The sequence below is a fragment of the Panulirus ornatus genome, chromosome 20 (assembly GCF_036320965.1).
Source record: "Panulirus ornatus isolate Po-2019 chromosome 20, ASM3632096v1, whole genome shotgun sequence".
In the NCBI taxonomy this organism is placed as follows: domain Eukaryota; kingdom Metazoa; phylum Arthropoda; class Malacostraca; order Decapoda; family Palinuridae; genus Panulirus; species Panulirus ornatus.
The window spans coordinates 55,023,925-55,034,469 of NC_092243.1; the positions used below are offsets into that span (position 1 = coordinate 55,023,925).

The 10,545-nt window shown below is 42.7% G+C and overlaps 1 protein-coding gene across 4 annotated transcripts in view; it reads right to left on the reverse strand.

Annotated features, from left to right (window-relative positions):
• Positions 1-2,943: 2,943 nt before the first annotated feature.
• The window catches only part of LOC139756014 (salivary peroxidase/catechol oxidase-like), a 44,568-nt gene continuing 36,966 nt past the window's right edge, over positions 2,944-10,545 (reverse strand). For all 4 annotated transcript variants that reach the window (XM_071674950.1, XM_071674952.1, XM_071674951.1 and 1 more), the window contains exon 17: positions 2,944-3,374. In XM_071674950.1, coding sequence (XP_071531051.1) covers positions 3,308-3,374 — 67 coding nt within the window. In that variant the 3' untranslated portion in view covers positions 2,944-3,307. The remainder of the gene's footprint in view (positions 3,375-10,545) is intronic.

Consider the following 10,545-nt stretch of genomic DNA (forward strand, 5'->3'; position numbering starts at 1 on the left):
CAAAGAGTATTTCTATACTGAATTCTTTTTTTTACATGTCGTATAGCGTTCTATGGCAAAGTCTGAGCTGTTTTATTACCCAACTTCTTATGATGTAAAAAGCGATGGTCACAGTTGGCCGAACTACAGGCAGTTTGGCCAATGGTATCTGCTATATCCACTGAGTTTTTCTGTTGACTGATCACTTACAGATAAGCTGGGAATCTGCGTTAGCTTATCTCTCTTGCTCACATCTTATTTCTCTCCTTAGAGCTCTCCTTCGTCCTTCGTCAGTTTGTTTTTTAATTGCTTTGATCCTGTAGCTTTGGCGTCGTATGTTGAGAGGCAGGGAATCGTCACCGACAATCTAATCGGGAGTGGCAGGTTCACATCAAGGCCGGGGCTTAATTCAAATATGGAGAGAATTATGAAACGGAAAAAGAAAAGACGAGCGAAAGTATTTACGAAGTTTTAAGGACGTGAAAGACCTGTCTTTAGAAATGTGCCAGATTAAAGCTATTAGGAAAGAAATGAGAAGGTAGAAAGTTCCAAAGCTTTCGATGTGTCGGTAAAGAAGAAAGTATCAAAGCGGCCCATCCTTGAGTTGCCGATGGCCACACAATACTCATGTGACGCAGTAGTTTGCCGAGTATTGCGTGGTCCAGCTAGTGGTGGGGGCACGCAATCAGCAGCTCTCGGGAGCAAAAACCAAAGTAATAACCATAGAAGAGGGAAAGTTAACCAACACTGCGGAGCAGGGCAAGGGGGTTAAGCTTGGAAGCCAGCCTGTGACAGCTCATTCGTCGGACTGCTTTCGACTCGACTCTGCCATGTAAGGATATGGAGTTAGAACCACCTCAAATGTGAGAGCAATACTCCATACAAGGACAAAACAATCCATTGTATAAACGGAGCAACTATTTAGAAGTTTCGACATCTAAACAGGACACCCAGTTTTTTAGAGGCAGACTTAGCTATCCCCGTAATGTGGGGGCTTCCACGAAAGAGTGGATGTTACAGTAATACCAAGTACACTCAATGAGTCAAGAGGTGAAATTACAGAACTGTCAAAGGAGAGGCAAGAGTTGTGAGGAGTTTTCGATAGAGATATGGGTAGAATTTGGGTCTTGTAGGCATTAAATTTAACAAGATTTTGTATACCCCACTAAGATATCCTGTCCAAGTCGAGTCTATTGAGGAAGCTGTGTCAAGACAAAATGCAGATAGAATGAGAGAAGAGGGAACAGAATGTGGATGAATGCAGCGTTGAGTCGCCAGCGAATAAGGACAGAACACTCAGGGACACCGCTGCTGTTGCAGAAAAGGAAGGAGGTTGATCCATCAACAACCACAGAGATAGATCGGCAGGAGGGAGGGAAGCCAGAAGAGGGGAGCTTAGAGATGATACCCCGATGCCGCACCCTGTCAAAAGCCTTAGATATGTCAAGGGCAAACACACGATTCTCCCAAATCTTTCAGGGATGATGACCAGACATTAGTAGGATAGGAAAGAATATCACCAGTGGATGTTCTTTGAAAATGTTGTTGTTATAAGAGATGGAGTAGTTAGTTGTCTGTTGCCAAATGTAGCAACACTGTATGACTTATATGAATCAAAGAATTTAAATATTTTCTTCTCTATTACAGCCTTAATAACAGTGACAACGTGGATGTGGTTTAGTCTAACGTTGCTGCTAAAGTGAAAATCGGAATAACAAGACACAGAGTTAAAAAAAAACAACGTCCCGTAGCGTAACTGCGGGTCAGATGATGTTCGTTATCATCAATCGTTGTAGTTAGATTTGATCTATTTTGACTGTATTCTCGCCGTCCTTATTTGAAATATCAGCAAGTAGCTCTCCCTCCTTCCTGGCAGCAAGAATGAACTTTGGGTAACACAGCTTCTTTTAAGGGTCATCAGGATGATGATGTTCGGCCATAGGAATCATTCGAATCGTTTGTATATGTTCTTCCGTATGTAACTGTTATTTCCTTGCCTGCCAATCAAATTGACACGTCTCCCAAAATCCCATTTTTTGTCAGTAACAAATTTATGATATCGAGAATTGATAGCCACAGTTTTCCACTATTTACATGGACATCCAGAAGCCTTGCCTTGTGATATTCCCATTTGATATACTTGAACTTAATAAGTTCAGATTGAAAACGCCGTATGTGTGAAATTACATGAAATTGCCTGGATAACCAGAGGAGGTGTTGCAGGTTACCATAAGAAATACCATCGAGCATCACTATCATGCCTTTCGATCAGTGGGGAAGTCACTGAAATCTCTCTTCATTAAGCCTAAAGGTGATATCAACCAGTCTATGAAGAATATGAATGCTTCCCTGTGACAAATCTCTACTTTAATGCTTACTTTTGCGGTGATTTTGTCCTTGCCAAAATAATCCCTTTCTTTCCTCTCTCCCACTGCAGGAGAGCAGTCCTGCCTCAAACTTACCAGCAGTAATAACGCGAAGACCATTAATTGCAACTCCATTCGGTCATGTATAGACTCAGATCTGTGAGTGGCAGGTGCCTGGACCCAGTTAATGGTTAGCATGAGCTAACTATACATAACTACAAGAATAGTGAAGTATATTTGAAGAATGAAAAGAAACTTGGTCGCAGCGTCTTGCAGTTTATTGATTACTGAGACCATGCGTGTTTCCCACAACACACTAACGAGGTGGGGTGCTGGTAACGGATCAACGAGGTCTGTGTACGTTCTAATAAGGGTAAGGCCTACGATGGTGACTCCAAATTCTACATGGAAAACAACTGGGCCTCTGATCAATAGAGAAGGATTATCCGAAGCCATGAAATAGATAATCATCAATATAATCCGAGGTAGTTGCATTCTTCCTATCGTCGATTATACGGTACTGATCATAACAGTATGACTTAAGATTAATCTCATTTCACATCTATTTTCCTTTCCTTAAGGAAAATCAAAGCAAACACTCAATAAAACGATTTATTCAACAAGAAACAGCACGAGTACATCATGGTTATCACTGCTGTGAAACTACCATATATCATATCTTAGCAAAATACATATTAGTGAATGCATATGTTTGAGTCTCACGTGTATGTGTGCGTGTCTTTATGAACATACAAACATATGCACTCACATGCATACGTATATGACACACCAATACATTACAGTCAGCAGCGATGAAAAAAATAAAAATACCAAGGCATGAACAACCTGGTGGTGTGTGAGTGAGTGTTTAAGCGAAGGCTAGAGTAGAGCTCCGCCAGGGGCCAAGGGATGGAAAAAGATGGCGGTGTCGCTGTGCTTCTGTGAGTGAAGAGCTAGGAACTCTAGCTTCGCCAGGGGCCAAAGTTGAGTTGCGGAATGGTGGAGCTCTGGCAGGGCACCGGCTGATTACTGTAAAGACAAATGGAAGAGATGATTATTTGGCATGTAAATGTACTAGTGATTACAGAATATATATATATATATATATATATATATATATATATATATATATATATATATATATATATATATATATATATATATATTTTTTTTTTTTTTTTTTTTTTTTTTTTTTTTTAATACTTTGTCGCTGTCTCCCGCGTTTGCGAGGTAGCGCAAGGAAACAGACGAAAGAAATGGCCCAACCCCCCCCATACACATGTACATACACACGTCCACACACGCAAATATACATACCTACACAGCTTTCCATGGTTTACCCCGGACGCTTCACATGCCTTGATTCAATCCACTGACAGCACGTCAACCCCTGTATACCACATCGCTCCAATTCACTCTATTCCTTGCCCTCCTTTCACCCTCCTGCATGTTCAGGCCCCGATCACACAAAATCCTTTTCACTCCATCTTTCCACCTCCAATTTGGTCTCCCTCTTCTCCTCGTTCCCTCCACCTCCGACACATATATCCTCTTGGTCAATCTTTCCTCACTCATTCTCTCCATGTGCCCAAACCATTTCAAAACACCCTCTTCTGCTCTCTCAACCACGCTCTTTTTATTTCCACACATCTCTCTTACCCTTACGTTACTTACTCGATCAAACCACCTCACACCACACATTGTCCTCAAACATCTCATTTCCAGCACATCCATCCTCCTGCGCACAACTCTATCCATATCCCACGCCTCGCAACCATACAACATTGTTGGAACTACTATTCCTTCAAACATACCCATTTTTGCTTTCCGGGATAATGTTCTCGACTTCCACACATTTTTCAAGGCTCCCAAAATTTTCGCCCCCTCCCCCACCCTATGATCCACTTCCGCTTCCATGGTTCCATCCGCTGACAGATCCACTCCCAGATATCTAAAACACTTCACTTCCTCCAGTTTTTCTCCATTCAAACTCACCTCCCAATTGACTTGACCCTCAACCCTACTGTACCTAATAACCTTGCTCTTATTCACATTTACTCTTAACTTTCTTCTTCCACACACTTTACCAAACTCCGTCACCAGCTTCTGCAGTTTCTCACATGAATCCGCCACCAGCGCTGTATCATCAGCAAACAACAACTGACTCACTTCCCAAGCTCTCTCATCCCCAACAGACTTCATACTTGCCCCTCTTTCCAAGACTCTTGCATTTACCTCCCTAACAACCCCATCCATAAACAAATTAAACAACCATGGAGACATCACACACCCCTGCCGCAAACCTACATTCACTGAGAACCAATCACTTTCCTCTCTTCCTACACGTACACATGCCTTGCATCCTCGATAAAAACTTTTCACTGCTTCTAACAACTTGCCTCCCACACCATATATTCTTAATACCTTCCACAGAGCATCTCTATCAACTCTATCATATGCCTTCTCCAGATCCATAAATGCTACATACAAATCCATTTGCTTTTCTAAGTATTTCTCACATACATTCTTCAAAGCAAACACCTGATCCACACATCCTCTACCACTTCTGAAACCACACTGCTCTTCCCCAATCTGATGCTCTGTACATGCCTTCACCCTCTCAATCAATACTCTCCCATATAATTTACCAGGAATACTCAACAAACTTATACCTCTGTAATTTGAGCACTCACTCTTATCCCCTTTGCCTTTGTACAATGGCACTATGCACGCATTCCGCCAATCCTCAGGCACCTCACCATGAGTCATACATACATTAAATAACCTTACCAACCAGTCAACAATACAGTCACCCCCTTTTTTAATAAATTCCACTGCAATACCATCCAAACCTGCTGCCTTGCCGGCTTTCATCTTCCGCAAAGCTTTTACTACCTCTTCTCTGTTTACCAAATCATTTTCCCTAACCCTCTCACTTTGCACACCACCTCGACCCAAACACCCTATATCTGCCACTCTGTCATCAGACACATTCAACAAACCTTCAAAATACTCATTCCATCTCCTTCTCACATCACCACTACTTGTTATCACCTCCCCATTTGCGCCCTTCACTGAAGTTCCCATTTGCTCCCTTGTGTTACGCACCCTATTCACCTCCTTCCAGAACATCTTTTTATTCTCCCTAAAATTTACTGATAGTCTCTCACCCCAACTCTCATTTGCCCTTTTTTTCACCTCTTGCACCTTTCTCTTGACCTCCTGTCTCTTTCTTTTATACTTCTCCAACTCAATTGCATTTTTTCCCTGCAAAAATCGTCCAAATGCCTCTCTCTTCTCTTTCACTAATACTCTTACTTCTTCATCCCACCACTCACTACCCTTTCTACCCACCTCCCACTCTTCTCATGCCACAAGCATCTTTTGCGCAATCCATCACTGATTCCCTAAATACATCCCATTCCTCCCCCACTCCCCTTACTTCCATTGTTCTCACCTTTTTCCATTCTGTACACAGTCTCTCCTGATACTTCTTCACACAGGTCTCCTTCCCAAGCTCACTCACTCTCACCACCTTCTTCACCCCAACATTCACTCTTCTTTTCTGAAAACCCATACTAATCTTCACCTTAGCCTCCACAAGATAATGATCAGACATCCCTCCAGTTGCACCTCTCAGCACATTGACATCCAAAAGTCTCTCTTTCGCACGCCTGTCAATTAACACGTAATCCAATAACGCTCTCTGGCCATCTCTCCTACTTACATAAGTATACTTATGTATATCTCGCTTTTTAAACCAGGTATTCCCAATCATCAGTCCTTTTTCAGCACATAAATCTACAAGCTCTTCACCATTTCCATTTACAACACTGAACACCCCATGCATACCAATTATTCCCTCAACTGCCACATTACTCACCTTTGCATTCAAATCACCCATCACTATAACCCGGTCTCGTGCATCAAAACCGCTAACACACTCATTTAGCTGCTCCCAAAACACTTGCCTCTCATGATCTTTCTTCTCATGCCCAGGTGCATATGCACCAATAATCACCCACCTCTCTCCATCAACTTTCAATTTTACCCATATTAATCGAGAATTTACTTTCTTACATTCTATCACATACTCCCACAACTCCTGTTTCAGGAGTATTGCTACTCCTTCCCTTGCTCTTGTCCTCTCACTAACCCCTGACTTCACTCCCCAGACATTTCCAAACCACTCTTCCCCTTTACCCTTGAGCTTCGTTTCACTCAGAGCCAAAACATCCAGGTTCCTTTCCTCAAACATACTACCTATCTCTCCTTTTTTCACATCTTGGTTACATCCACACACATTTTGGCACCCCACTCTGAGCCTTCGAGGAGGATGAGCACTCCCCGCGTGACTCCTTCTTCTGTTTCCCATTTTAGAAAGTTAATACAAGGAGGGGAGGATTTCCGGCCCCCCGCTCCCGTCCCGTCTAGTCGCTTTCTACGACACGCGAGGAATACGTGGGAAGTATTTTAGGGAGAATAAAAAGATGTTCTGGAAGGAGGTAAATTGCGTAAGACAAGGGAGCAAATGGGAACTTCAGTGAAGGGCGCAAATGGGGAGGTGATAACAAGTAGTGGTGATGTGAGAAGGAGATGGAGTGAGTATTTTGAAGGTTTGTTGAATGTGTTTGATGATAGAGTGGCAGATATAGGGTGTTTTGGTCGAGGTGGTGTGCAAAGTGAGAGGGTTAGGGAAAATGATTTGGTAAACAGAGAAGAGGTAGTAAAAGCTTTGCGGAAGATGAAAGCCGGCAAGGCAGCAGGTTTGGAAGGTATTGCAGTGGAATTTATTAAAAAAGGGGGTGACTGTATTGTTGACTGGTTGGTAAGGTTATCTAATGTATGTATGACTCATGGTGAGGTGCCTGAGGATTGGCGGAATGCGTGCATAGTGCCATTGTACAAAGGCAAAGGGGATAAGAGTGAGTGCTCAAATTACAGAGGTATAAGTTTGTTGAGTATTCCTGGTAAATTATATGGGAGGGTATTGATTGAGAGGGTGAAGGCATGTACAGAGCATCAGATTGGGGAAGAGCAGTGTGGTTTCAGAAGTGGTAGAGGATGTGTGGATCAGGTGTTTGCTTTGAAGAATGTATGTGAGAAATACTTAGAAAAGCAAATGGACTTGTATGTAGCATTTATGGATCTGGAGAAGGCATATGATAGAGTTGATAGAGATGCTCTGTGGAAGGTATTAAGAATATATGGTGTGGGAGGCAAGTTGTTAGAAGCAGTGAAAAGTTTTTATCGAGGATGTAAGGCATGTGTACGTGTAGGAAGGGAGGAAAGTGATTGGTTCTCAGTGAATGTAGGTTTGCGGCAGGGGTGTGTGATGTCTCCATGGTTGTTTAATTTGTTTATGGATGGGGTTGTTAGGGAGGTGAATGCAAGAGTTTTGGAAAGAGGGGCAAGTATGAAGTCTGTTGGGGATGAGAGAGCTTGGGAAGTGAGTCAGTTGTTGTTCGCTGATGATACAGCGCTGGTGGCTGATTCATGTGAGAAACTGCAGAAGCTGGTGACTGAGTTTGGTAAAGTGTGTGAAAGAAGAAAGTTAAGAGTAAATGTGAATAAGAGCAAGGTTATTAGGTATAGTAGGGTTGAGGGTCAAGTCAATTGGGAGGTGAGTTTGAATGGAGAAAAACTGGAGGAAGTAAAGTGTTTTAGATATCTGTGAGTGGATCTGGCAGCGGATGGAACCATGGAAGCGGAAGTGGATCATAGGATGGGGGAGGGGGCGAAAATTCTGGGAGCCTTGAAGAATGTTTGGAAGTCGAGAACATTATCTCGGAAAGCAAAAATGGGTATGTTTGAAGGAATAGTGGTTCCAACAATGTTGTATGGTTGCGAGGCGTGGGCTATGGATAGAGTGGTACGCAGGAGGATGGATGTGCTGGAAATGAGATGTTTGAGGACAATGTGTGGTGTGAGGTGGTTTGATCGAGTAAGTAACGTAAGGGTAAGAGAGATGTGTGGAAATAAAAAGAGCGTGGTTGAGAGAGCAGAAGAGGGTGTTTTGAAATGGTTTGGGCACATGGAGAGAATGAGTGAGGAAAGATTGACCAAGAGGATATATGTGTCGGAGGTGGAGGGAACGAGGAGAAGAGGGAGACCAAATTGGAGGTGGAAAGATGGAGTGAAAAAGATTTTGTATGATCGGGGCCTGAACATGCAGGAGGGTGAAAGGAGGGCAAGGAATAGAGTGAATTGGAGCGATGTGGTATACCGAGGTTGACGTGCTGGCAGTGGATTGAATCAGGGCATGTGAAGTGTCTGGGGTAAACCATGGAAAGCTGTGTAGGTATGTATATTTGCGTGTGTGGACGTATGTATATACATGTGTATGGGGGTGGGTTGGGCCATTTCTTTCGTCTGTTTCCTCGCGCTACCTCGCAAACGCGGGAGACAGCGACAAAGTATAATAAAAAAAAAAAAAAAAAATATATATATATATATATATATATATATATATATATATATGTGTGTGTGTGTGTGTGTGTGTGTGTGTGTGTGTGTGAATATTTCATTCTACTTTTTATACTTGATCGGCGATTCCCAAGTCAGCGAGGTAGCGCCAGGAAACGCCCATACACGCATATATATATATATATATATATATATATATATATATATATATATATATATATATATATATATATATATATATATATCACCTTTTTCCATTCTGTACTCAGTCTCTCCTGGTACTTCCTCACACAAGTCTCCTTCCCAAGCTCACTTACTCTCACCACCCTCTTCACCCCAACGTTCACTCTTTTTTTTCTGAAAACCCATACAAATCTTCACCTTAGCCTCCACAAGATAATGATCAGACATCCCTCCAGTTGCACCTCTCAGCACATTAACATCCAAAAGTCTCTCTTTCGCGCGCCTGTCAATTAACACGTAATCCAATAACGCTCTCTGTCCATCTCTCCTACTTACATAAGTATACTTATGTATATCTCGCTTTTTAAACCAGGTATTCCCAATCATCAGTCCTTTTTCAGCACATAAATTTACAAGCTCTTCACCATTTCCATTTACAACACTGAACACCCCATGTATACCAATTATTCCCTCAACTGCCACATTACTCACCTTTGCATTCAAATCACCCATCACTATAACCCGGTCTCGTGCATCAAAACCACTAACACACTCATTCAGCTGCTCCCAAAACACTTGCCTCTCATGATCTTTCTTCTCATGCCCAGGTGCATATGCACCAATAATCACCCATCTCTCTCCATCAACTTTCAGTTTTACCCATATTAATCGAGAATTTACTTTCTTACATTCTATCACGTACTCCCACAACTCCTGTTTCAGGAGTACTGCTACTCCTTCCCTTGCTCTTGTCCTCTCACTAACCCCTGACTTTACTCCCAAGACATTCCCAAACCACTCTTCCCCTTCACCCTTGAGCTTCGTTTCACTCAGAGCCAAAACATCCAGGTTCCTTTCCTCAAACATACTACCTATCTCTCCTTTTTTCACATCTTGGTTACATCCACACACATTTAGGCACCCCAATCTGAGCCTTCGAGGAGTATGAGCACTCCCCGCGTGACTCCTTCTTCTGTTTCCCATTTTAGAAAGTTAAAAAAAAAGCAAAAATGGGTATGTTTGAAGGAATAGTGGTTCCAACAATGTTGTACGGTTGCGAGGCGTGGGCTATGGATAGAGTTGTGCGCAGGAGGATGGATGTGCTGGAAATGAGATGTTTGAGGACAATGTGTGGTGTGAGGTGGTTTGATCGAGTAAGTAACGTAAGGGTAAGAGAGATGTGTGGAAATAAAAAGAGCGTGGTTGAGAGAGCAGAAGAGGGTGTTTTGAAATGGTTTGGGCACATGGGGAGAATGAGTGAGGAAAGATTGACCAAGAGGATATATGTGTCGGAGGTGGAGGGAACGAGGAGAAGAGGGAGACCAAATTGGAGGTGGAAAGATGGAGTGAAAAAGATTTTGTGTGATCGGGGCCTGAACATGCAGGAGGGTGAAAGGAGGGCAAGGAATAGAGTGAATTGGAGCGATGTGGTAAACCGGGGTTGACGTGCTGTCAGTGGATTGAATCGGGGCATGTGAAGCGTCTGGGGTAAACCATGGAAAGCTGTGTAGGTATGTATATTTGCGTGTGTGGACGTATGTATATACATGTGTATGGGGGTGGGTTGGGCCATTTCTTTCGTCTGTTTCCT